Raw genomic sequence first — 27,518 nt, 5'->3', positions numbered from 1 at the left:
TCTTACATCCTTTGCGTTGGCAGGTGAGTTTTTTACTACTAGTGCCACCTGGGAAGCCCTCTCCTCCTTAAGTCCCCCCAACTCAAAGACCAAATTGGAGTGGATCTCAGGCTTGTCTCCCACTCCCTTGCTTGGCATCCTACCGCTAGGCCCTTACTTTGCTGCAGACATCTGTGGTCAGAGTTTAGTTTTCTACACTGCAAACACACGAACCCACTGTTCAGTTCCAGGGGGGCATAAAAATACACAATAAAATAAGGCAGAAAATGAAGAATATTCTTAAATACACAAAAGGACGTTGACCAGAATAATAATTGATACATACAGTTCTGATAACTGTTGTTAAATATCATTCAAACTTCTGTTCATGGCATCAAAACTGCCTGAGCATTCTTTTAATTTCTTGAGATACCCATAAAGATATTCCAAAAGACCATAAAGTGGCCAAAGTCTCAGTTGTGGGTGTAGGTGTGATGAAAAAGACCATAAAGTGGCCAAAGTCTCAGTTGTGGGTGTAGCTGTGATGAAACTGAGGAGAATCTCAACTAATAGCACTGTTGAAGATACAGATCAACAACTGCTTTTCTGGATAGCAAAAGACATGATTCACGTACAGATCTAGTGTAGATAGTTTCAGGGAAGGAAGGACTAATTATCTTTCTTTTCTCCCCTTAGTCTTTCCTAGTTCTGAGACACAAGTTTTGTGTGTCACACACACACACACACACACACACACACACATATATACTTAAAAAATCTATATATAGCCATTCCGTAAAACTGTGAAAACTGTCCTGCAAGTTAGCTAAAATAATAGTTGGGTCCTCTTTCTATAGAATCTACAATGTTTAATACTCAAGAGAAGAGGGAGTAATTCAATACTAATTGTGTTTCAAGGTATTTAAGAGCCTCGCTTCCCCCACGGTGAAGTGCCCAATCTTGCTGCTTAAGTCCAGTCTCTTCCTGAGAGTGATTTTTGTTGCCTTTTTGACTCCTTCTGGCCCTGTCCCAACCCACCGAACTGGACATTTGAGGAGGCTGGCTTCATGGGTATATAAGTGGCGCGGGTGTCCTGTAACTCTTGCCCAGAATGGCCCCATACTTTAAAGCACTTTGGTTGTCATTTTGGTCTTTGACTTGAGTTTTGTAAGCAAAATCCGAAGGGACTCCAGCGGGACAATAGGGCATGCCTGTGAGCAGAGATACGCGCGATCTGCGCCATTCTCTGCCATCTCATTCCCATGAGCGTTCCTGATACCCCATCATGAGCACAGAATTCTAAGAGGACCCAAAATGTGTGGGAATAAGTGTGACTTAGTGATTTGGGGATGGGAAGATGCTGACAGGCCTGACCATGGTTCCCCTTCAAATTAGAACTTGCTCCAGATGCAGAATGAAGGTAATGGCATTTAAAGAGGCATGAATGACCATGGAACCTCATCACATCCTTTCTTAGGTTTGCATTTAAAAGTGGCATTGGGGCAACATAAAGATGAATGGTAAAATTCATGCTTAAGAACTTAAAATTTTAATTTTTCTTTACTTAGAATGACTTTAAACAGCAAACATAAAGTACTATGACAAGTTAAGAGAGACCAAGGAAGGAAAGAAAGAGCTTTATATTTTTGTACTTTTAATTTGTCTTTTTTCCTGATTTTTGAACATTGTGCCCCCCAAATTATATAGCAGACCCTGACAAGAGTGCCAGCACCAGGGCAGAGCACTCAGCTTTCCTACTATACTTCTAGCCACCTGCTGCTCTCTGGGGGCACATCTCTGCAATCTCAGCCTGCTTCCACTTTATACCACATCAACACACATACACACACATGCACACAAACATGCCCATAGGCAGCAGTGGAATTAAGGACACACTCTTTAATAAAAGTCTAACCTGATTCGCGTTCTGTTTCTGGGACTTCAAAAATGTCAGACTCTTTGTGTAAGACCCCCCTGGTCTCCTCAGCAACCTCAGGGGCCTCAGACCCTTCGTGAAGTTCAGACTCCTCACCTTCAATATCCTCAAAAGCCTCAGCTTCATCTTCTTCTGCTGTTAGAAAAAAATGAGAAGAAATAAATTATTTAGTTTCATTCAGCAGATATTTAATTGGGAACAACCCCTGGAGCATGATGCTTAATGAAAAAGAGGGATACAGTCTCTGTATGTTATATCTATTAAAATGGAATATAAAATATATTCCCAAATATATGCCATAGCATACAGCAGTCACAAATATTATAATAGCAAAAGACAGGAAACAGCCCAAATATCCATTTAATCAGTCAGTCAGTTCAGTTCAGTCGCTCAGTCATGTCTCTTTGCGACTCCATGAATCACAGCACGCCAGGCCTCCCTGTCTATCACCAATTCCCAGAGTTTACTCAAACACATGTCCATCTAGGCATCTCATCCTCTGTTGTCCCCTTCTCCTCCTGCCCCCAATCCCTCCCAGCATCAGGGTCTTTTCCAATGAGTCAACTCTTCACATCAGGTGGCCATAAGTGTTGGAGTTTCAGCTTCAGCATCAGTCCTTCCAATGAACACCCAGGATTGATCTCCTTTAGGATGGACTGGTTGGATCTTCTTGCAGTCCAAGGGACTCTCAAGAGTCTTCTCTAACACCACAGTTCAAAAGCATCAATTCTTTGGCACTCAGCTTTCTTTATAGTCCAACTCTCACATCCATACATGACCACTGGAAAAACCATAGTCTTGACTAGATGGACCTTTGTTGGCAAAGTAATGTCTCTGCTTTTTAATATGCTGTCTAGGTTTGTCACAGCTTTCCTTCCAAGGAGTAAGCATCTTTTAATTTCATGTCTGCAATCACCATCTGCAGTGATTTTGGAGCCCCAGAAATAGTCTGACACTGTTTCCACTGTTTCCCCATCTATTTCCCATGAAGTGATGGGACCAGATGCCATGATCTTAGTTTTCTGAATGTTGAGCTTTAAGCTGACTTTTTCACTCTCCTCTTTCACTTTCATCAAGAGGCTCTTTAGTTCTTCCTCACTTTCTGCCATAAGGGTGGTGTCATCTGCATATCTGAGGTTATTGATATTTCTCCCGGCATTCTTGATTCTAGCTTGTGCTTCCTCCAGCCCAGCATTTCTCATGAGGTACTCTGCATATAAGTTAAATAAGCAGGGTGACAATATACAGCCTTGATGTACTCCATTTCCTATTTGGAACCAGTCTGTTGTTCCATGTCCAGTTCTAACTGTTGCTTCCTGACCTGTATACAGGTTTCTCAAGAGGCAGGTCAGGTGGTCTGGTATTCCCATCTCTTTCAGAATTTTCCACACTCCATTTAATAGGGAATGGCTATTCCTACACTCTCCGTTACATAGCCACAAGCCACATGTGGCTACTGAGCACTTGAAATGTGGCTAGTCCAAACAGAGATGTGCGGTGAGTGTAAAATACACAATGGACTTCAGAGACTTAGTGTGAAAAACTGAATATAAAAATATATCACTAGTTTTTGCATTGATTATATGCATTAATCAATGTTAATTAAGTTTAACATAATTTGCATTATGTTAAAATAATAATTTGGATATAGTATGTATATATTTTTTTCATTTATTTTTTATTAGTTGGAGGCTAATTACTTTACAATATTGTAGTGGTTTTTGCCATACACTGACATGAATCAGACATGGATCTACATGTGTTCCCCATCCCAATCCATATTAAGTAAAATATACAGTTGGTTTTCTGAAGCTTCAGGTTCTGTATCCATGGATTCAACCAACCACATATTTAAAATATTTTTAAAAAATTTTTCAGATAGTTCCAAAAAGAAAAATTTGAATTTGCTGCATGCTGGCAACTATTTACATAGCATTTACACTTTATTAGACATTATAAGTTATCTAGAGATGATTTAAAGTATATGCCGATGTGTTTAGGTTATACACACATAATATGCCATTTTATATAACAGACTTAAGAATTCATGAATTTTTGGTATCTGCAGGAGTCCTGGGACCAATTCCTGATGGATATTGAGGGATGACTGTAATTAATTTCATTTGTTTCTTTTTATTTTTTTATGTGCCTACTAGAAAGTTTAAAGACATGTTGTACATCCTGGTCCTGCTGTGTATGCATCTTACAAGGTGGATGAGTAGGTGTCTCTGTCAGGAATCCATTTTCTATGAATTCATTACTGCTGTGACCACACAATGTATTATCCAAATTGGAACACAATGAGACAGAGAGGAAGTCAAACAAATATTTCAGGAACCTGGGCATAAACTTGGACTCTAATGGGCAAACTGGGAAATATGGTCACTCTGTTTATAATTCTCTGTAAATACTGCAACTTTGCAGTCACAATACAAAATCAAATGACACATTATTAATCATATAATCTTGTGTTTGCCTTTTGCTTTTGCAGCCAGAGCTTCCAATAGCTTTCGATTTTCTTCTTCTATTCTCAATGCCTCTTCCTTGACTTTTCTGAAATGAAAAGGTCCAAAATGTAGTTACCTTTGGAAATTCAAATATCTTACAATATCATAGATTTTAAGGCTTATAATGGTAAAAATAAAGAATAAGTCATTTATAATATTCACTATACTTTTTACTTTACCACATAAATATTTAATTTACTCATATTGAGGCTAGTTAATTTTCAGAATTTTTTGTGTGTTTTGGGGATTTTTTTTGGTAAGAAAAATTAAAATGTATTTTTTAAAACTCTGGCTATTAATTAGGAAACCTGGAAAAAGTAATAAAGGATTGTCTAACTCTAAGCTGGGAGAATTTGTATCATTTTCCCTCTGATTAAATGAGAAATGTTCACAACATAGAGTTAAGTGAAAAAAGGTATAGTATAAAACTATGTATAATACAAATTTTTTCTTTAAAATGTATATAAATGAAGATTAAAAGACTAGAATAAAATGAATCAAACTGTTAATACCAACTTAACTAAATTAATAGCAAACTAATTAAAATAGCAAATCAAACTGTTAATAGCAATTATCTATGGATGGTGGCATTCTGATAGTTTTTAAATTTTACTTCACATTTTTTGCACTTTAAATTTTTTTCTGTATGAATAAGTAGAAAATTTGCAAATTTTCTTTGTATTCAGAAAATTAATTTATTTTCTTTTCAACAAAGTAATGATGAAATTTTAAGACATTTGGGATAAGGAATCTGTTTTTCATTAGGGTTGAAGAACTAGGAATTTAGCCCTCAGGTATTGACATACTATTACACAAAGAAACATGTATAAGAATGTTGACTGCATCTTTAAAAACAGTATCAAAAAACTGTATCAAGCAGTCACCAACAGGGGACCAGTTAAGGGGAGTAGAGCCCAGTCATGAGTAGGCCACTCTGGACAGTCTTCTTCAGACTGTTCTGTAGGTGGGTCATTCTCTCCTACTCCGTGTTCTTTTGGTGTCCTTTCCCCCTTCCTTTGAAAATCTTTATACATAGTCTCTTCAAATATATTACTACACCTCTCCTCCCAACAATGTGTATCTTGTTTTATTTATTTTTGGCTGTGCTGGGTCTTTGTTGCTGCGCCCGGGCTCTTTTCTAGTTGCAGCAAGCAGGGGGCTACTCTCTAGCTGCGGTGCTTGAGCTTCACATTGACGTGGCTTCTCTTGTTGCAGAGCATGGGCTTTAGGGTGTGTGGGCTTCAGTAGTTGCAGCTCACAGACTCTAGACTGTGGGTTCTATAGTTGTGGTACATGGACTTGGTTGCCCTGAGACATGTGGAATCTTCCCAGACCAGGGATTGAACCGGTGGTCCCCTGAACTGGCAGGCAGATTCGTAACCACTGGACCACAAATCCTGTTTCTTGTTAATAGGAAGTATTGTCTCACTATATTCTAAACCCTGTGACCCTGTGATCCAGACTGAAGTCTTAGTGTAATTTTAGTTTTCTTGTTCATGACCCAGACCTTTGAGACTACTGAGCATTATTTCTGCATGCCTTCCCTACTTGATAGCGTGTGAATTGGCAATTCTTCTACTTATCCTAGTTAGGTAGGGCTCTTTTGTGATGCTTTCCTCATTCAAAACCTGGATACTATATGTTGCTGCTGCTAATAATCTAAGATCTGACAAGGAGGAGGAAGAATTTTGCTGCCAGTTTCTAGCTACTTCCATATACTACTTGGGGAGATCAAAGACAAATGGTGATAAAAGAAATTATCTTGCATTTGACCAGCACATTCGGAAACTGATGCTGGAAAACATGTAGAATCAGCATGTCTGTAGATATTTGGCCAAAAATATAATTCTAAATCCTATGAATTTTATCTCTTTTCCAACCAAGTTGCATTGCATCTCTGACCAATTTTTTTCAAAGTATTTTATTTATTTATTTATTTGGTTGCACCAAGTCTTAATGTGGCATGTGGGATCTAGTTACTCCACCAGGGATTGAGTTGACATCCTCCATATCGGGAGCTCAGAGTCTTAGCCACTGAACCATCAGGAAGTCCCAAGAATAAGCATTTGATGTTGAACCTATTAGTTATAAATAACTAGTCTTATTCTTTACCTTATGTAGAACTTAGTCAAGCTTTGAATTTTAGTCACATGACACAAGTGTATTTTCGCTTTTTATATTATTTCTTTGACCTGTGGATTCTAGTTAGTAAAATTAAGTCACAGATAAATACAGTAGAAAAACTATACTTTCTCTATGTTCATTTTTATTTTTTCTTTTTATTTTTTTTCTTTTTTTTTTTCCTCCACCCCCTCCTGCACCCAAAGCCCTCTATGTTCATTTTTAAAAACATATTTATTTATTTGACTGCACTGGGTCTTAGTTGCAACATTCAAACTCTTAGTTGAGGCATATGGGATCTAGTTCCTTGACCAAGGATCGAACCCAGGCCCCCTACACTGGGAACTCGAAGTTTTAGCCTCTGGACCACCAGGCCATTTTTTCCACAAAGTCTTTTGAAGGTAAATATTTGCTTTAGAATATCTGACTTGGGACTGTAAAAACATCCACAGCTATATACTTTAGAGATTCTGGCAATATTTGTGAAATTACTATTTTTCTTAGAATTAGAATTGGATCTTGTTAGTAGGCCCGTTTTGATGTTAAAGACATTTTATAAATATAAATTATAAGTAGATTTTTAACAGTTGTAAGAGGTTAATTAATCTCATTTATTTTCCCAGGCAGATTACCTTGTTGCTTCTTCCTCTTTTCTTTCCTTTAGTAGTTCATCTAATAATCTTTCTAAAATCTTAGAGTCAATTTCTTGTTTATTCTTTAAATACAGTCTATTATATAAATATTTTCCTGAAATAGAGATAAAGAGTAATATTAATTTTGAAGCTCTACAAAATATAGTGAGATATATTTTGGAAATTAGAAATGAAAAATTATTTCTGTCTATATCCAAATATATTTTCCTTTAAGTATTTATCTAAATAGAGCCCAGATTTTTTGAGACCATCTTAAATCCTTTTAAAAAGGTATATGTTGACATACTTTAAGTAACTAAAACATAAAAAATAGTATAATATAGCCTCCCCCCTGGAAATTTTCTTTTCAAATTTATTTCCTTAAGATGCAAAATAACAGAATATTTTTGGCTCCCTTGTCAAAGGTTAGTTGACTATATATGTGTGAGTTTATCTCTGGGCTCTTTATTCAGTTTGACTGGTCTATGTCATTTTTTTCTGGTAGTGCCATAATCTTTTATTATTATAGCTTTACACACAGTGACAGAATACTTAAAATTTAGTTCTGCTATCTTTATGTACTTAGTATTTCCCATTTGAGGGGAAAAAGGATTAACAGATAGCTTTGCCCTCAGCCTTATATATTTTTCATTCAGAAGTTATAATGCTGACTGGGAAGAGGGTTGTTAACTCCTCAGTCCCAAGGAATAATGACAAGAGCCTGCTGGAGCATCCAGTGACCTAGCATATCACCCGTGGCCACTTACTCAGTGGTGGGATGTTTCCTTTTGTGTACCTCTAGGTCATGAAGGGACTTCGGGGGTGGTATTTGTTGTACCCAGGGAAGGTGGAGAGTTTCCCATTTTATATTTCACAAAAATATAAACTAAAAATATTATCAGCAGTAAAAACTTCACTCTGAATGGACATGATAAGTATTTACCAACCATTGTTTTCTGTGTCTGATAAACAGATGACCAAATCGGGTAGAACTCCTTTGTCGACTAAGGCCATCCAGAGGTCTTTCATAAGAGGGAAGTTGTCTATTATCCATCCGCCATATTTGGGGGCACCATAAAACCTGTTCCTGTTTTCTTCAGCTACCTGTGAAAAATGGCACTCTGAAATTACCATCACAGGTACCCAAGTCAAGGACGTTACCCTGATACATCACTTTCCTGGATGTTAACCAAGTATCTTTTGAGTTCTTCTGACTTTCAGAAGAAAAAAAAAAGAGCCACTTAATTTTAAAAGAGAAACAATTTGAAAGCACTAAAGCTGTACATTAAGAACAAGAAGCAAAAGCCTCTGCTAAATAAATATAACAAAACATGCTTGCTATATCTTATTCCATATTACAGAACCTAGGTCCTGATTCAGAAGGTCAAGGGTAGGGCCCATGAGTCTGTATTTCTAACATGGTCTCAGGTGACAATGGTCCCTGGTATACTCTTTGAGTCACCAGGTCCGTGCTCAGCCTGCCTTTTTAAGTGACAATGCTCTTTACTTCCCTTTAGATTTTTAGCCTTTAATGTGAGAGCTGAGAGGTCCTGAGATGTTTACTAACAGCTGTAGAAAGAAACTAGTTCAAAACAAATCTTGCAGGTGCTTTGTGAGTTCTGCTAAACTATCCCCCACCTGCCACCCAATTATAACAACTTCAATACAAATGTGGAGATTAGTGATGTGGATCTGTGAATACACCAATTCTGAAGATTTTAAACAAATCTGTATGCAATCAGGAAGTCATAGAATATTAGAAGTCAAGGGAAAGAAATCTTGAGAGGACCAGTGTAGCCGTTTGGCGTATGCAGATTTACCAGCTTTTTGAAATTTCCATGTGAATGAAGAGTATTTTGGAAAAAAAAATAAAGAATTTTAAACACTTTGAACAGTTTCACATAAGAGAATTAGGAGGGAAAAGCTCTAATGAAGTAGTATAAGTGAAATAAGTTAAAGAAAGACAAATACTATATGACCTCACTTATTGTGGAATCTAGAAAAACCAAATTCATAAAATCAGAGAAGAGATTGGTGGCTGACAGAGACAGAGGAAGAGGTGGGGGAAAATGGGTGAAACGGTGAAAAGGTAGGGCTTTCCCGGTGGCTCAGCAGTAAAGAATTCACTGGCAAAGCAGGAGCCGCAAGAGATGCGGGTTTGATCCCTGGGTCAGGAAGATCCCCTGGAGGAGGGCATGGCAACCCACTCCAGTATTCTTGCCTAGAGAATCCCATGGACAGAGGAGCCTGGCAGACTACAGTCCACAGGGTCACAGAGTTGGACATTACTGAAGCAACTTAGCACGCACACATGCATGGTCAAAAGGTACAAACTTCCAGTTAAAAGATAAATAAGTACTGAGGGTATAATGTACAGCAGTTAACATTACTGTATTGTATATTTGAAAGTTGCTAAGAGAGTAGATCTTGAAAGTTCTCACCACACATACACACATATCTAGTTACCACTGAGCACATGATAGTTAATTATTGGGTTCTATGTCACCTCCCCTACCTGACTTATAGCTCCTTAACAGGAAGAGCTTTGTTTAATTCATCTTCATATCCCCTGGCTCTAGCACAGCAGGTGTTCAGAATATTTCTAAAGGAATAAATTGATGACAGCACAACTGAAAGAAATATAGAGGTTGAAAGATCTCTCTGGGAAGCTCAGAGGGGAATAACAGCTTGCCTTGGATATAGCCTGGGGCTTGAGGGTTTTACCCACTGTGTCATAATTTCAAATTATATAATTTTCAAATTACAGAGACATACAGAAGAAGTTTACTGAAAGACCCAAAGTTATTTGTTCTCTTTGACTTTTGCTCTGAATGCTTACACAAGGTCTCTGTACAAAACGGATCCATACAGTCTTCATAAGTATTCTGATTTACCATGGGTAGGACATAGGACCTGAAGCTTTATTTTCCCCTTAGATTGGAAAATCAATGGTGTGTCCATCTATCTCTTCCATGAACACATGTTCAATATGGTTGGAAGAGATTAGTTAGCTATAGAACAAAATTTGTGTTGGTTTACATATAATTAGCTCATAGATGAAAAGTCTACCTTCGATACTTGCTTAATATGCACTATCTTTTAACCAACTAAGCTGAATTAAAGATAATAAAAGTTACTGAAGAAGAAACATCACAGCTATGCAATTATATTGTAAAACTGTTGATAAGGGCTTCCCTGATGGCTCAGTGGGTAAAGAATCCACCTGTAACGCAGGAGACACAGGAGACGTGGGTTCAATCCCTGGGTCAGGAAGATCCCCTGGAGAAGGAAATGGCAACCCACTCCAGTATCCTTGCATGGAAAACCCCATGGACAGAGGAGACTGGTGGGCCATAGTTCAAAGGGTCGAAAAGAGTCAGACATGACTAAGCATGCAGATGCATTGATGGAAAATTTATAAGCAACTAGGGTACATTACATACTAACAGTGTTACTGTAAAATGCACATGAATTAGAAGGCTATAGATTTCCACACTGTCATATGGGATTCAAAAATAATTGTACATATACCAGGTTAACATTTTCTCAGATACTGTTAAATCAGAGATAAAAATAAAGATTCTGGATTTCTTACCTCTTGGAGAACTTCATCTAAGATTTCAGCAATTTTTTCATGTGGCTGTTCAAAGTTCATATCCTTTGCCATTTTTACTGTTTCATCTATTATGGAAAGAACTTCTGGATGATCAGCAGTTACCTCTTCTATCTCATAGTCCGTTACATCTAAAGTAAAATAAATCAATAAACTAATGCCATTAATAATTTTAGTAGACAATGTTATTTGCAACAGAACATGATCATAAATACCTAACCCAAGGAAGCACTCTTGGTGTTACTGCTGAACATGCCAGAAAAAGGGAGAAATAGACTAGGGAGGAAATAAATCTGGAATCACAAAATAGTAAAACAGTGGCTTAAAGCCAGTGCATCAGAATGAAAGCATATGAGGCAAGAAAAAAACTCATGTCAGGCAGCAGTAAAAACTTAGAAAACCAGGGAGAAGAGGTAGGAACCAAAGGCTTCCAGGAGTCAAGTTAAAAGACAGCCAACTAAAGAATGAGTCAGAAAACAAAACAAATACTTTCAATTAATAATTGCATTTATTATTTATTTTTGGCTGTGCTAGGTCTTCGTTGCTGTGTGGGCTTTTATTTAGTTGGGGAAGAGCTCTAGTGGGGACTTTTCTCTACTTGTGAAGACTTCTCTTGTGGAGCATGGGTTCTAGGGCATGTGGGCTTCAGTAGTTGCAGCACGTGAGCTCATTAATTGCAGCTCCCGGGCTCTAGGGCATAGGTTCAATAGTTGTGGTGCACAGGCTTAGTAGCTCTGCGGCATGTGGGATCTTCCCAGACCGGAGATTGAACCCATGTCTCCTGCACTTGCAGACGGGTCCTTTACCACTGAGCCACCAGGGAAGCCCTAAATTACATGCATGAGACTACATGGGACAATAAAAGGACAGGAGGTGGGCAAGAGGATGGGAGGCATACGTGGCTTAGGCTGGGTTTTCAGGTGTTAGCCTTGATTCCTGCCTCACCGTGTGCTGAATGCTTTCTTACGTAGCTGAGCTGGCTTATAGGCTGCACTGTAATATAAACATTCATCCACGTGTCTAACAGGACAAGAGATTGGCAGCTCCACCAGACTCTTCTACCTCGGCCTTTCCAGTAGTACTTTCTGAGCTCCATCCATCAGGGTCTCCCGCCAGAGCCTAATTGATCCTCTCCCAGAAAAAATCCAAAAGGACTTTTGAGGAGCAGCTGCCTGCTGCCCTCCCTGTCACGAAGTGAGAAGTCTGTTCTCAGAGATACAGAAAACCAGCAATTCCTGGATAGTCAGAGGCAAGAACCCAAGATCTTCCCATAGCCTGTGAAAGGGGACATGAGGAAGCAGAAATAGCCAGGCAAAAATACTAAATGTGCCAGAAGATACTACTTGCCTACACAATATCCAGTTCTCCTTTCCCTTAGTAATAGAATGTTGATTTTGTTAGGGTCAGCAATGTGCCTAGCTATTTAAAAACACTATATCTCCTAACTTCCCTTATATTGATAGTTTCACTGGTAGATAAAATGCAAGAAGAATTTTTTGGGGCTGAGTCTTGTTGTTTTCTCTTTAAAGAGGAATAACTCAGCAGTGGCCACAGGACTGGAAAAGGTCAGTTTTCATTCCAATCCCAAAGAAAGGCAATGCCAAAGAATACTCAAACTACCGCACAATTGCACTCATCTCACATGCTAGTAAAGTAATGCTCAAAATTCTCCAAGCCAGGCTTCAGCAATACATGAACCATGAACTTCCAGATGTTCAAGCTGGTTTTAGAAAAGGCAGCGGAACAAGGGATCAGATTGCCAATATCTGCTGGATCATCGAAAAAAGCAAGAGAGTTCCAGAAAAACATCTATTTCTGCTTTACTGACTATGCCAAAGTGTTTGACTGTGTGGATCACAATAAACTGTGGAAAATTCTGAAGGAGATGGGAATACCAGCCCACCTGACCTGCCTCTTGAGAAACCTGTATGCAGGTCAGGAAGCAACAGTTAGAACTGGACATGGAACAACAGACTGGTTCCAAATAGGAAAAGGAGTATGTCAAGGCTGTATATTGTCACCCTGCTTATTTAACTTATATGCAGAGTGCATCATGAGAAACGCTGGGCTGGAAGAAGCACAAGGTGGAATCAAGAATGCCGGGAGAAATATCAATAACCTCAGATATCCAGATGACACCACCCTTGTGGCAGAAAGTGAAGATGAACTAAAGAGCCTCTTGATGAAAGTGAAAGAGGAGAGTGAAAAAGTTGGCTTAAAGCTCAACATTCAGAAAACTAGGATCATGGCATCTGGTCCCATCACTTCATGGCAAATAGATGGGGAAACAGTGGAAACAGTGGCTGACTTTATTTTTCTGGGCTCCAAAATCACTGCAGATGGTGATTGCAGCCATGAAATTAAGACGCTTACTCCTTGGAAGGAAAGTTATGACCAACCTAGACAGCATATTAAAAGCAGAGACATTACTTTGCCAACAAAGGTCCATCTAGTCAAGGCTATGGTTTTTCCAGTGGTCATGTATGGATGTGAGAGTTGGACTATAAAGAAAGCTGAGTGCCGAAGAATTGATGCTTCTGAACTGTGGTGTTGGAGAAGACTCTTGAGAGTCCCTTGGATTGCAAGGAGATCCAGCCAGTCAATCCTAAAGGAGATCAATCCTGGGTGTTCATTGGAAGGACGGATGTTGAAGCTGAAACTCCAATATTTTGGCCACCTGATGTGAAGAGCTGACTCACTGGAAAAGACCCTGACACTGGGAGGGATTAGGGGCAGGAGGAGACGGGGACGACAGAGGATGAGATGGTTGGATGGCATCACTGACTCAATGGACATGGGTTTGGTTAGACTCCGGGAGTTGGTCATAGACAGGGAGGCCTGGCGTGCTGCAGTTCATGGGGTCACAAAGAGTTGGACACGACTGAGTGACTGAACTGAACTGAACTGACTGAACTCAGCTGGATGGAGTGTTATTTTCTTGTCTCTTGCCTTTTCCCTCTTCTTGCCCATTGATGTAATAACTGGCATACTAGCAGCCATCTTGTGAACTATTATTGCAGCCACATGCCAGGAATGACAGAACAGAAAGACAGATATCCTATCTTTCCAATATTCTTGTTCATGAAAACAGTATATCACATATTCTTCTATTTGTGTTACTGCATGTCCAACTGTTCATATTATAGTAGTCTTTAAGACAGAGTAAAGGTTTCCCTGATAGCTCAGTTGGTAAAGAATCCACCTGCAAGTAGAAGACCGCAGTTTGATTCCTGGGTTGGGAAGATCCCCTGGAGAAGGGAAGGGCTACCCACTCCAGTATTCTGGCCTAGAGAATTCCATGGACTGTATAGTCCATGGGGCAGGGGTGGGGAAAGAGTTGGACATGACCAAGTGACTTAAGATAGAGTAAGTGAATATTAATAAGATTTTTAAATAAAAAAGTACATGGTTATCCTTCAAAATTCTGAAGGAACTATTTGTGATTTTTACCACAGTCTAAGAAAACCAAATCACCCTAGTAATAATTTACCTTTTCTGGAATCCTTCTTTAGATCTCGACTAGAGTCTTGCTGACTTCTTTGAAGTGTAAACATTTCATTTATTTGTTTTTCATCTGAAAATAAAACTCTATTAAACACATAAAGAACAGTACTTAAACTGTAGGTGATTCCTAAGGAAGATTGTGGTATGGGCCCAAGGACCCAGGACTCAATGCTCCTAATTTCTTAAATAATTAAAATAACAACCATAATAATCAAATAGGTAGACATATTTATCAGCAGTAGAAAGTCAGATAACAAAACCAGGAGTAATTTCAGTTTCATATGATGCCAGTGGGTATAAATTGGAAAAAAAATAAAATTTTCCGTTCCTGATGTCACAACAGACTCTTTGGCTCCAAGAAAAGCTGTGCTTATCTCAGACGCATGGGGGAGAGAGGTTGTCTTTTACCATGGCACGCCGGCAGTGCTGGCAATCCTCTGGCAGTGAGTAGAGGTACTGATGATGTTTCTACATTGGACAGCTTCCCCTAAAAAGGGAACAGATAGTATGGGGCGGGGGTGGGGTGGGGTGGGGGGGAGCTTCTCTGTGTACATATCAGTGCTGAGAACTCTCCAGGAGCAGAGATGGGGTTCCCAGATGCCATTTGGCAAAAATTTTAATGTCCAGGTCCTTCTGTGAAGTGTGTGGGTGTGTGTGCGCGTATGCAGGCTGGGAAAGGAGGATGCCGTATATCTTTCTGCCAGTGCCCAGTTCAATTCCTACTCAGCTTGAAATAAACACAAGGCAAAGACACATCTGTCTGATCAGGAGGAGGAACCAAATAAAAAAGATCAGCCCTACATTATATAACACAATAAACTGTAGATGGAATTGAAAGCTAAATACAAAAAGGCAGCGCCAACTTTAAAAAAAAAGTATATATGAAATCTCTGGTTGAGAGGAAGACTTTTAAGCTGGAAAGTAAATGGAAGAAATTAACAAATGGAAAGTAATTATTTGACTATGAAAATGTGAAAAACTCTGCTACCTCAAAGTCAGCAAGGCAACTTAAAAGACAAACCACTCAATTTGGAAAAAAATATGAAAAATAAGTGACTGATATAGAACATTTATACTAAAACCATATAATTGATACAACAATTTAGAAAAATGGGCAAAAGACAAAAGTGGTCACCTCAGAAAAGAAGAAATATATATAGCTAACACAGTATTACAACACTAAACTTCAGAAATAGTCAAATAAAAATTAAAATAATATTTAAGAAGAGAAAATACTGAGGAAACTAGGACATGTAGTTTGCATATTCCTGATGGGAACACAAATTGAAACTTTATGCAAAGCAATTTGACTTTCTGTTACTTCTTACTCATTAAAGTAGTAACTCCATTTGTGTCAACATGCAGGCAAAACTTTATGTAAAAAATTCAATGGAAAAAATTCATTGAATTTTTTGTAGTAGCGAAATGAACTAGTTAAAACTAATACCTCTAAGTAAAGAAATGATGCAATAATTTTAAATGATGGTTAAATTATTTTCTAATGATATTATACAATTAAATGTAACACAAATAAAAAATAAAAGTAGTTTACTTTGTATGCTCTTGATTATGTTAAAATATAAATGGAAAAGTTTTAGGAGAGTGTAAAGTGAAAGTGTTAGTTGTCTGACTCTTTGTGACCCCATGGACAATTAGCCTGTTAGGCTCCTCTGTCCATGAAATTCTCTAGTCAAGAATACTGGAGTGGTAAATAGCACTAAATGATAAACATTTCACAGCTACAACTCTGGATTTATGATGCTCTGATTCCAATCCATTAAAGGAAGCAGAGAGCTTTTAAGAAAGAATTTATTATTGTACAATGATGATTGTATCATGTTTGGAAAGATACAAAAAACTTTAGAGAGCATTCCAATAGTATTAGACTTGTGTTCTGTTTTCTTCTTCATTCTAGTAGATTTATTTCTGTTCTACAGTTGGTCAGTTTAAATCTGTAAGAGGAAAACTTAACTCTTTTACTCCTAAAGTTTCCAATTTGAGGATGAGGTGAGAATAAGCTTAAGCTTCAATATAAACATGATAACATATGAAATAAATGGAAATAAATTCCACGAGCATGGCATTAGCAGCTCATGTTGTTACCATCTTTATCATCTGACTTCATTTTGGCTTCTTCACTGTCTTCTAAAGAGCTTTCTCTTTGGGATTCAAAAGCGAGCACTGCAGTGAAAGAATAATATACTCTATCAGCTAATCTGTTTATACTAGGAAAGATTTGGCCAATAACATTAGCAACATTTTCTTTACCATCTTCATCAAGTGACGACTGCAATTCTTCTGTACTTCTATATCCATCCTTTGGGATTTCCCTTTCCTTCCTTTCAGATTCTTCTTGAAGTTCTTTTGAAATTGACTGAGCTGTAAGACAGTAATTGACTGTGTTAGCAAAGGGTAGCTGGGGGCAGGTAGACAACCTTGAGCATGTGAGTTCTGAGTCAATGTGATTTTTGCAAATCATTTGCTTTCCCTGTCTCAGTTGGAATCATTTGATCTTCCTGTCTCAATTTTTACTGGGCAAAAAGAGGATCATTCAACTAAAAACACAGTTGCAACATCAAATGAGATGATGGGTGTCAACAAGGAACATAGAAAAGGCTTGGCACACTTGGAAGCCTGCTCCAAGTTAGCTGCCATCTTCTGTATTATTATATTATATAACTTTCTATGTTAAAAAGCCTCAATATTTTCCACTGACAAAACTTCTTAAAAAAATATGTTGGAGTAAAATCCCTGGCCAAAAAAATCCAATTTTTTAAATTTTAAGAAGGGTTAACCTTATTGTCTGGGGGCTTCCCTGGTGACTCAGATGGTAAAGAATCTGCTTGCAATGCAGGATTCCTGGGTTGGGAAGGTCTCCTGGAGAAGGGAATGGCAACCCACTCCAGTGTTCTTGCCTGGAGACTCCCACGGACAGAGGAGTTCGGTGGTCTACAGTGCCTGGGGTCACAAAGAGTCAGACGCGACTAAGTGACTAACACTGACCTTATTGTCAGATTTGGAATAATTAGTGAATTTGAAAAAGAAAAGAGATTTTGGTTTGCAGCATATGAGAGATATCATCTATTTCTATATTCTGGTGAGAAAAGACAATTTGTGGAAAGCTGTAAAATCTGTGATATCATGCCACAATTTGATGTGAAAGGAATCACTACAGACTCTGAAAAACATTATAGATCACCGTTCATCTTTAAGGAGCCTTGCTTCCTCTGTCCAATCAGGTTTCAATTAAATGTTCTTCCCTCTTCAGAGAGGTTTTTCCTGATCATCCTAACACCCCAGTGTCCATAACCCAATTGCCACCTGTCCCATTACTGTGTTACATGTGTTTTGGTTTATTTTTACCCTGTACCCGTTAAGGGCTTCTCAGGTGCCTCAATGGTTAAGAATCCACCTGCCAATGCAGGAGATGTGGATTCAATTCCTGTGTCGGGAAGATCCCCTGGAGGAAGAAATGGCAATCCACTCCAGTATTCTTGCCTGGAAAATCCCATGGACAGGGGAGCCTGTCAGCCTACAATCCATGGGGTTGCAAAGAGTTGGACAGGACTGGGCACACACACCCTCTATTAACATGTAACTACCTCAACGACAGGAGCTTCAGGTGTCTTGTTCACCTCTGTAGCTCAATGTTTAGAATGATATCTAACATAAGAAGGTGCTCAAGTGTTTGTTGAAAGAATTATTCATTTTTGAATGAATTCATTTTTAATTTAAAAATTATTCATTTTTAATGAATTTTGAATTCATTTCAAAATATTCAATTTTGAATTCAAAAATTCATTTTTGAGTCAGTTATCCATTTCTGTTATTCAAAATTGAATGACAAGCCAAGTTTGGATCAATATTTCCAGGTTGTCTAAGAGTATTTTTTAATTTTGGTATTAATTCTGAAGATAATATGATAAACAGATAAATTCATTCTTTATTATCTGTGCTCAATCGCTCAGTTGTGTCTGACTCTTTGTGACCCTATGGACTGTAGCCCACCACTTTCCTCTGTCCATGGGATTACCCAGGCAAGAATACTGGAGTTTGTTGCCATTTCCTATCCCAGGGGATCTTCCAAACGCAGGGACTGAACCTGTGTCTGCTGCGTTTCCTGCATTCCAGGCGGATTCTTTACCACTGATCCATGATCATTTGGATGGCATATTATTTCAGTGCTGGTCTTTTTGTGGTTGTTTTTTGTAATCTCCCAGGCATCAGGTTGGACTTTCTTACTTAATTATAGGTTAATGAGAAAGAAGAGAGGCAGATTTATTAGGCAAAACCTGTGTTCTTTCCTAGCAAAAGCTCAATATTGCCATGCAAGAAGAAGTAATTTCCTTGATCTTTAAATAGTTTCAAGCATAGGAAATGATGGGAAGCTTTCCAGTGTATGTAAAAAGCTAGTGAAATCCTGATAGCAGATTCTGACAAATAGAGGATGTTCATGTCTTAGCTATGCCACCATCTTCTGTCTCCTCATCGATGACTTTTCCATGTATAACGTTTTGTATCTGAAAATAATATTCCCCAAATAAAAACACTGAATTACAATCAAGGCTGACACAGAGGCCTAGAACAGCAGCAGCAGCAGCAACACAAACTCCACGAGTCAGACAAACTGTTGTTGTCATCGCCACTGGTGTAAATAAAGGTGTCAATTCTGCCCAGGAAGCAGATCCATAAAAGAAAAGAAATCTAAATTTGAAAGCTCTTTGTGATTCCTTTCCTTAGAAGTCCAGAGTTGGAATCTTTTTCTCAGTGTATGCTCATTTCTTCAACCACTTATTCTGAGGCTGCAGTGGGCAAGATGCCAGGGATATCAAGACAAACAAACCAAGACCTTGCCCTCAGGTAGCCAGGCTTAACTACTGCTAAAACACACATTAAAAAAATGGCTCACCTCTTTTAGCTTGTAGTTCTAAGAGAAGCCGTTCTTTGACAACTTTAATGGCTGCTTCAGTGGCCTCCGCTATAGTGTTTCTGGTTAACATTTCAAGGGCTTTATCAAAACGTGGTTGAATTACTTTATCATAGTCAATTACCTGCAAAGAATATTTGAGAAAATCAATATAAGCACAAGTTACTCTGAAAACTAAGCACATTGCTCATCAACATCTATTTCTACAGCTATACCTATGTATCTCAAAAATCTTAATGCTGCTTGAAGTATGTTATTTTTCAGAATTCACCGATTTTTAAGTGCTAGCTTTCAAAGAAAGCTAGTATATATATTTATATATGTATGATCATGTAATATGTATTCAAATTACGTATATATTTTAAACATCAACATTTTATTTATAGTCTACATACAATAAAAGGCACCCATTTTAAGTACAGAGTTTGATGAGTTTTTACAAATACATACATAAAAACCACTACAATAAAAACATAGAACATTTTTATCACCCCCTAAAGTCTCCTCATCATCCTTTATAGTCAGTGCCTGGCCCTTAGTAACCCCTTTGATTTCCATCAAATACAGATAAGTTTTGCCTTTTCTAGAATTTCATATAAATGGAACCAAACAGTATATAATCTTCCCCAAGCTTTTCTCCCTTGGCATAATGTTTTTGAGGTTCAACAATATAAATATATGTCTCAGTAATCTATTCCTTTGTATTTTTGAGCAGTATAATTGTATGAATATGTTGTTTTTTAATTCATTCATCATGGACGTTTGGGTTGTTTCTAGTTTGGGCTATTATAAATAAAGAAGCAATGAACACTTGTGAGAAAGTCTTTTGGTGGACCTATGTCTTCATTTCTGTTGGATAAACAGCGAGGAGTAGAATTACTAGGTCATATGATAAGTGTATGTTTGACTTTATACTAAACCACTGAACTGTTTCCAGAGTGGTGAAACTAGTTTATATTCCTAGCAGCAAAGTATTAAAATTGCAGTTATTCCACCTCATCATTAGCACTTGATTTTGTAAATCTTTTACATTTTAGCCACCCTAGTTGGTGAGAAATCTCATTGTATTGTAAATTTAACTATCCCTATCACTAACAATTTAATGAGTGTATTGGTAGTTCATTTACCCATATGTTTTTAAGCAGTTCAACTTTTAAAAAACTAGGTTAGAATTCTACATATATTTTGAATATAAGTCTTTTGGTAGATAATATACTTAATACTGAATATTGGGATGTTAGATTTCTATATATGCCCTTTAAGTTTAAATAATATTTTCATATTTCTAGATTCCATTTTTCTTTTCCTTCAATATGCTTGTATTATTTTATTTTATGCCAATAAAAATACATCCACACCATCATTTTCTTCACACCACTGTTTTTTAACTTAAAAATATGGCTTTATTGAGATGTACCATCCAACTCACACAGCTAAATTAATCCATTAATTTAAAAAAATTTTATTTTTAATTGGGGAATAATTGCTTTATTAATACAATATTGTATTGACTTTTGCCACACAACTATGTGAATCAGCCATTAAGTATACATATGTCCCCTCCCTCTTGAAACTCCCTACCACCCCCCACCCCATCCTGCCCCTCTAGATTGTCACAGAGAACCACATTGAGCTCCCTGTGTTACACAGAACTTCCCATTAGCTATCTGGCTTATATATGGTAATGTATATGTTTCACTGCTACTCTCTCAATTTGCCCCACCCTCTGTCCCTGCCGTGTCCAGTCTTGTCTTTATGTCTGCATCTCTATTCCTGCCCTGCAAATAGGTTCATCAGTACCATTCTTCTAGATTCATTAAATATGCATGAATATATGCCCTATCATTTTTAATGGATGTAAGTATTATATTAGATAAAAATGTTACAACTTATTTAAAGTAACAATAATACATATTCAGATATACATGATTTTCCTATTATAAACTAGGCTATGGCTATGTATATATCTTTGATAGTTTCTTCAAGAAAAATCTATAGTTCAAAGGATATGCATTGATTTTAGACTTTTATAGATATGTCCAATAGCTATCCAGAATGGTTACACTCTAACCAGCAATGTATGAGAGTGTACTTTCCTAATCCTAGCCACACATCAGTATTGGGTGATTTTTCAACAGTGAGGTTGACATAATGTATCTCCAGGTTTTTTGGCTTCTCCCTGATTATTAAGGTGATAATCCTTTTCTCATGTGTAAAGGCTATTTGGATCAATTATTTCATGAATTGCCTGTTTGCTGAACTTTTCCACTGGGGTTTTTAAATATTGATTTGTAAAAATGCTTTACATTTTAAAATTATAATTCTTTTGTCTGACACATACTGTGATGGTTTTAAAATATATCCACAAATCCTTTAATACTCTTTTCTTCAGAAGGTAAAGGCTAATTCCCATCTTCTTCAGTTAGGCAGGACTTAATGACTTACTTTAAATGAATATATTATGGTACATTTTTCATTTACAAAGTGAAAAGGCAAAGCAGAATAGTAAAAAATATTCATAATGCCTATAACAAAAAATTTGTATGTATACAACATAAGGAACTTCTGCCAATAATGATGAAAAAAGTTAAGAATGAGCAAGAAGCTTGAACCCACACTTCTAAAAGAGAATACATGAATAACATATAAAAAATGTTGAACTTCATTAGTCATAAGGGAAATGCAAATTAAATCAACTAAGTAGTTACCTTTCCTTTGAAATGTTTTGCAAGCAAATTGCTGAGTGTTGTTTTCCCTGAAGACTGAGGTCCCAATATGAATACTTTAAATGGTGGTGCTGGCATAGGTGGAAGAAGATAGGGACGTGGGTTCAATAGAAATGTTTTTAATGCTTCTTCTGATGAAAGACAGTACATTTTACCTAGAAAACTAAAAATATGTCATTATCATAAACAACTGAAAAGAAGTATGGGCAAATTTTAAAATTAAATTCTGAAAATCTTACCTACCTCACAGAAAAATCTGGCAATCCTTGAAAAATGTTACCTTCTTTTAAAGTTACAGGACATGTACGTCCCCATCTGCTTCTCTGCCATCTATATCTTGGTGCAATAAGTTTACAAGATGCGAGAGTACGGAACAGTTCATCCTGTTAGTAACAAACATTAAACATGTGGGCATAAGTTTTTGCTGAAATTCACTTTATTATTTCATTTGTTATTTGACCATGCTCTACTATTTAAGAAATAATTAGGACAGGAAATTTTTTTTTCTTAATTGCAGCCATCTGCACTTGTCCAACATTTACTTAGATAAATTGTTTTTATTTCTATTTTAAGACCTTGTTTAAATTTTACCAAGTATTTTCTCTTGTAGGGTAGAATGAGCATAAGGTGGATAAAGTGTTTTTTATTATCTATTTCAGGAAAGTCTGAAAAATTGTTATTGAAAAGTTTTGAGAATAGTTACATTAGTTAATTTATCTAAGTTTTAAAATAGTAAGATGTCATAGGCAGATTTGTACTGACTTAGCTCTTTCATTTTTCTTAAATATAAAAGTAATCTTCCATTCATCACCTCCAAAGAAGTTAAGCACTACTGTGGCAGCATCAGAGAGCAAAGAGGCATGCCGGTTGTGGAGATCCTGCATGGATGTCCCCACTTGCAGGCTGCAAGAAGCTAAACCTGAAGGAAGCTTAGGCGAGCTGCAGGAGACTGAGAACTTTGTTAGTGTGGTACACTGGGCAACCACCCTTCTCCATGAATCAACAGACAATGAGCTAGGGATGGAAAGTGAAAATGAAAGTCACTCTGTTGTGTCTGACTCTTTGCGACCCCATGGATTATACAGTCCTTGGAATTCTCCAGACCAGAATACTGGAGTGGGTAGCCTTTTCCTTGGTACACAGTTCAGTCATCAGGAAGCAGCTGCTTTTTCCTCACCATCCCTATCTCCTGTCCAAACTTGGGGAAAGTGTTTGGATAGCCGACCATGCCCCCCTTTCAAGTCTCTGGGCCACGTATCTATTGGGGAAATGAGAAGATGAGCTTTCAAATGAATTTGATATCACAGCCTTAAAAACAATCAGGACTGCCTCTGGTTAAACAAGGCAGACTGAACACACACATTTGGGTTTGCTGATTTCCTAAAACCTTGCGAAAATCATAGCAGAGTTCATTTCATGAGAAATGGACAGAGAAACAGGAGAGAAGAGACCAGAAAAGCTGACAGCTGGGCAGTTGCAGCTACATACTTCTGTAAACTAAAAAGCAGATGGACTAGTGGTAACTGAGGTCAGAGGAAAGCGAAAGCTTAGTGGTGGCAGGGAGGGTGATGGAGGATGGGTTGAGGACAAGAAGAAGCAAGTCAAGTCATTGCACAGTTCCAGAAAGGCTCAGCACCTGACAGCAGGCACCTCTGAAGGGGAGGAATGGACAGCAGAAGACAGGGTTGGCTGAGAGTCTTTAAGAGGAGGTTCCAGTGGGCAGGGCTGCACCCCACTTCCCTTAGTCAGCCACTGCCTCTTCAGAAGACCTCAGCCAAAAGCCTGGATGCTTACCTTTGGGAGAGGCTGAACCAAAAGAGGAGAAAGCTTAAGCCCATTTGGCTTCTCCTTGTGAAGCTACCCTCCACTAGCCCTCTCCCTCGCTAGCGCCCTCCTCTCCTGGGGTTCACTCTCCCAGGGCCTCTCAGGCTCATTCTCATTCTTTTCCCGCGAGAACTTGAGAACTAGCCACAGTGGCCAGCCGCCCACCATGCTCGGAGCTGCAGCGGTGCCCGGAGCTGCCCTATCCTGGCTTGGACCTTCCTCGACGCCATCGTCCTTTCCCTAACGCCGAGACCCTGGGGACTGCAGGCTGGAAAAACGTCCAGGTTTTCTGAATACTTAAAAATTTTCCTTCAATAATGACCTAGAAGAAGAGGCTCAGTACAGGCTCTCTGTGTGCATCAGGCCCACCTTTCCTCCTCTTCAGTATCAATTCTTGTTACCTATTCCCAGCTATGTTCACTCCTTAAAATCTAGGGATTACACAGTACAGGAAAACAAAATAACCTCTATCCTTAAAGATCATTTTATTTGAATTATAATATCCACTTACAATTCTGGCATTAGTTGTTCAGTTCCTATTTTTTTTAAAAAGTGAATCTAAACTTCCCAGAATAGATTAAATCCTCAAGCTAAAAAGTCCTGGTGGCCCTTTTAGCACCTGGCAATTATAATTGATGACCGTTACATCCACAATACATCACTTATTAGTAGTTATTTTAAAAATTGGTTGAATGATGGAGGGAATGAATGAATATTTAAAGAATTGAGGGTTGTATGTCTTTGGTGTTGCAATTTTTTAAAACTAAACTTGGGTTTCTTTATTTCTTATTATACTTATTAAATTGTTCTGATTTATTGTCTTTCTTTGTTTCAAAACTTTTGTTTAGTGTTTACAAGGATATTGTGCCAATATTATAGCTTCTGAAAAATCTACTTTTATAAAAGGTATTCTGAGACTCTTTTAAATCTTGAAAGGATACAAATTAAGGGCACAACATAGAGGGAAAGGGTAGACTTTCAAACAGTTAAAAATAACTTACATTTTCCATTGTGTCATTAATATCTTCCTCTGTACTCTGAAGTTTGGTTATAACAGCTGCTCTTTTTAGGTTCAGATATTTAAGTCGATCCACAACTGTCTAAATTTAAAAAATAAGTCTTTTAATGCATCGGCATTTGAATATTTCAAATATTTTGAAAAAGTCATGTGCTCATGAGCAGAATATTTCTTTGTTCTTCCTAGCTTCTGGTAGATTGCTGGCAATTTTTAGTGTTCCTTGGCTTGTAGTTGCATCACTCCAATCTCTGCCTCTGTTGTGAGCCATTTTCTCCCTGCATTCATAAGTCTCTTAAAAGGATGCTAGCTATATTGGATTAGGGCCATCCTAATTCACTGTGGCCTCATCTTAACTTAATTACTTCTGAAAAGATCCTATTTCCAAATAAGGTCACACTTATAGGTATTGAAGTTTAGCTCCTCAATATTCTCTTTTTTGGGGAAACTATTCAACCCACTAGAATCTGCCCTTCGGTCCTCAAATAGTCATGCCCTTTGAGGTCTAACACTGTGGGATGTCTTCAGGCAGAGGGAAGAAGGCAGCCATGTAAAGATGGAAGCAGATGTTAGCATTAGCTACCACAAGCCAAGTGATGCCTGGTGTTACCAAAAGCTGGAAGAGGCAAGGATGGATCCCCACTTAGAGGCTTCGAATGGAGTGAAGCTCTGCCAACACCTTGATATTAGACTTCTAGCCTCTAGAACTGTAATAAATATCTGTCATTGTGAAATACCTAGTTTGCGGTACTTTGTTATGGAAGCACTAAGAGACTAATATACTATGTGGAAGACTATGAAACAGAGTCTGAGACAAGAGATGGCAAGATAGACAAGGTCTTGATTTTGTATTGTAATCTATGGTAGATTGTATTATTTGTTCACAATTCATCCTTTCCTCCTTTCCCTTATTAATGCCCTAGTTTATGTGAGAATACTTAGTTCATTGGTATTGAGCTTCTCCATGTAACTTGTTCTGGCCATTGAACTGTAGGCAGAAGTACCAGGGTGCCAATGCCAGCTGGGGCCTTAACAATCTTGGTGAGTTTCAACCAGACCTGTTGGAACTTCTGCCCTTTCCCTTGAGGAAAGTATCTCCCAGGTTGTAAAAAGCAGTCAAATTCTGAATGTATTTTGAAGAAGAAAAAGCCGGCTGTGTATGCTGACAGACTGGTTGTGGGATATGAGAAAAATGGCAGCTGGAAGGACGGATGTGGCATTTACTGAGAGGGGAAATCTGTGGGAGGAGTGTATTTGGGGCAAGGTGGTGGTGATCGTGGACCAGAATTTTTTGAAAATACTTTTATTTATTTATTTGACTGTGCTGGGTCTTAGTTGTGGCACGTGGGATCTTCAGTCTTCCTTGCAGCATGTAGGATCTTTAGTTCCTGCATTCTAACTCTTAGTTGTGGCATGTAGGATCTAGTTCCCTGGTCAGTTCAGTTCAGTCACCCAGTCGTGTCCAACTATTTGTAACCCCATGAACTGCAGCACGCCAGCCCTCCCTATCCGTCACCAACTCCCGGAGCCTACCCAAACTCATGTCCATTGAGTAGGTGATGCCATCCAACCATCTCATCCTCTGTCATCTCCTTCCCCTTCTGCCCTCAATCTTTCCCAGCATCAGGGTCTTTTCAAATGAGTCAGCTCTTCAAATCAGGTGGCCAAAGTATTGTAGTTTCAGCTTCGACATCAGTCCTTCCAATGAACATGCAGGACTGATCTCCTTTAGGATGGACTGGTTGGATCTCCTTGCAATCCAAGGGACTCTCAAGAGTCTTCTCTAACACCACAGTTCAAGAGCATCAATTCTTTGGCACTCAGCTTTCTTTATAGTCCAACTCTCACATCCATACATGACCACTGGAAAAACCATAGCCTTGACTAGATGGACTTTTGTTGGCAAAGTAATGTCTCTGCTTTTTAATATGCTGTCTAGGTTGGTCACAATTTTCCTTCCAAGGAGTAAGCATCTTTTAATTTCATGGCTGCAATAACCATCTGCAGTGATTTTGGAACCCCAGAAAATAAAGTCAGCCACTGTTTCCACTGTTTCCCCATCTATTTCCCATGAAGTGATGGGACCAGATGCCATAATCTTAGTTTTCTGAATGTTGAGCTTTAAGCCAACTTTTTAACTCTCTTCTTTCACTTTCATCAAGAGACTCTTTAGTTCTTCTTCACTTTCTGCCATAAGTGTGGTGTCATCTGCATATCTGAGGTTATTGATATTTCTCCCAGCAATCTTGATTCTAGCTTGTGCTTCATCCAGACCAACGTTTCTCATGATGTACTCTGCATATAAGTTAAATAAGCAGGGTGACAATATACAGCCTTGACATACTCCTTTTCCTATTTGGAACCAGTCTGTTGTTCCACGTCCACTTCTAACTGTTGCTTCCTGACCTGCATATAGGTTTCTCAAGAGACAGGTCAGGTGGTCAGGTATTCCCATCTCTTTCAGAATTTTCCACAGTTTATTGTGATCCACACAGTCAGAGGCTTTGGCATAGTCAGTAAAGCAGAAATGGATGTTTTTCTGGAACTCTCTTGCTTTTTCGATGATCTAGCGGATGTTGGCAATTTGATCTCTGGTTCCGCTGCCTTTTCTAAAACCAGTTTGAACATCTGGAAGTTCACGAGTCATGTATTGCTGAAGCCTGGTTTGGAGAATTTTGAGCATTACTTTACTAGTGTGTGAGCTGAGTGCAATTGTGCAGTAGTTTGAGCAATC

At 38.2% G+C, this 27,518-nt stretch overlaps 1 protein-coding gene across 2 annotated transcripts in view; it reads right to left on the bottom strand.

Moving 5' to 3' along the window:
- The window catches only part of AK9 (adenylate kinase 9), a 111,745-nt gene that overhangs the window by 46,664 nt on the left and 37,563 nt on the right, over nucleotides 1-27,518 (bottom strand). For both annotated transcript variants that reach the window (XM_070449975.1, XM_070449976.1), the window contains 12 exons: nucleotides 24,771-24,869; nucleotides 22,189-22,328; nucleotides 21,928-22,108; nucleotides 19,202-19,343; nucleotides 16,561-16,671; nucleotides 16,396-16,473; nucleotides 14,279-14,362; nucleotides 10,771-10,919; nucleotides 8,123-8,279; nucleotides 7,176-7,290; nucleotides 4,392-4,468; nucleotides 1,895-2,050 (listed from right to left, as the gene is read on the bottom strand). In XM_070449975.1, the coding sequence (XP_070306076.1) occupies nucleotides 1,895-2,050; nucleotides 4,392-4,468; nucleotides 7,176-7,290; nucleotides 8,123-8,279; nucleotides 10,771-10,919; nucleotides 14,279-14,362; nucleotides 16,396-16,473; nucleotides 16,561-16,671; nucleotides 19,202-19,343; nucleotides 21,928-22,108; nucleotides 22,189-22,328; nucleotides 24,771-24,869 (1,489 nt within the window). The remainder of the gene's footprint in view (nucleotides 1-1,894; nucleotides 2,051-4,391; nucleotides 4,469-7,175; nucleotides 7,291-8,122; nucleotides 8,280-10,770; nucleotides 10,920-14,278; nucleotides 14,363-16,395; nucleotides 16,474-16,560; nucleotides 16,672-19,201; nucleotides 19,344-21,927; nucleotides 22,109-22,188; nucleotides 22,329-24,770; nucleotides 24,870-27,518) is intronic.

This window comes from Odocoileus virginianus, chromosome 19 (assembly GCF_023699985.2).
Source record: "Odocoileus virginianus isolate 20LAN1187 ecotype Illinois chromosome 19, Ovbor_1.2, whole genome shotgun sequence".
Lineage (NCBI taxonomy): Eukaryota > Metazoa > Chordata > Mammalia > Artiodactyla > Cervidae > Odocoileus > Odocoileus virginianus.
The sequence above is the reverse complement of the archived record's forward strand: the minus strand, read 5'-3'. Positions and strand labels throughout refer to the sequence as shown.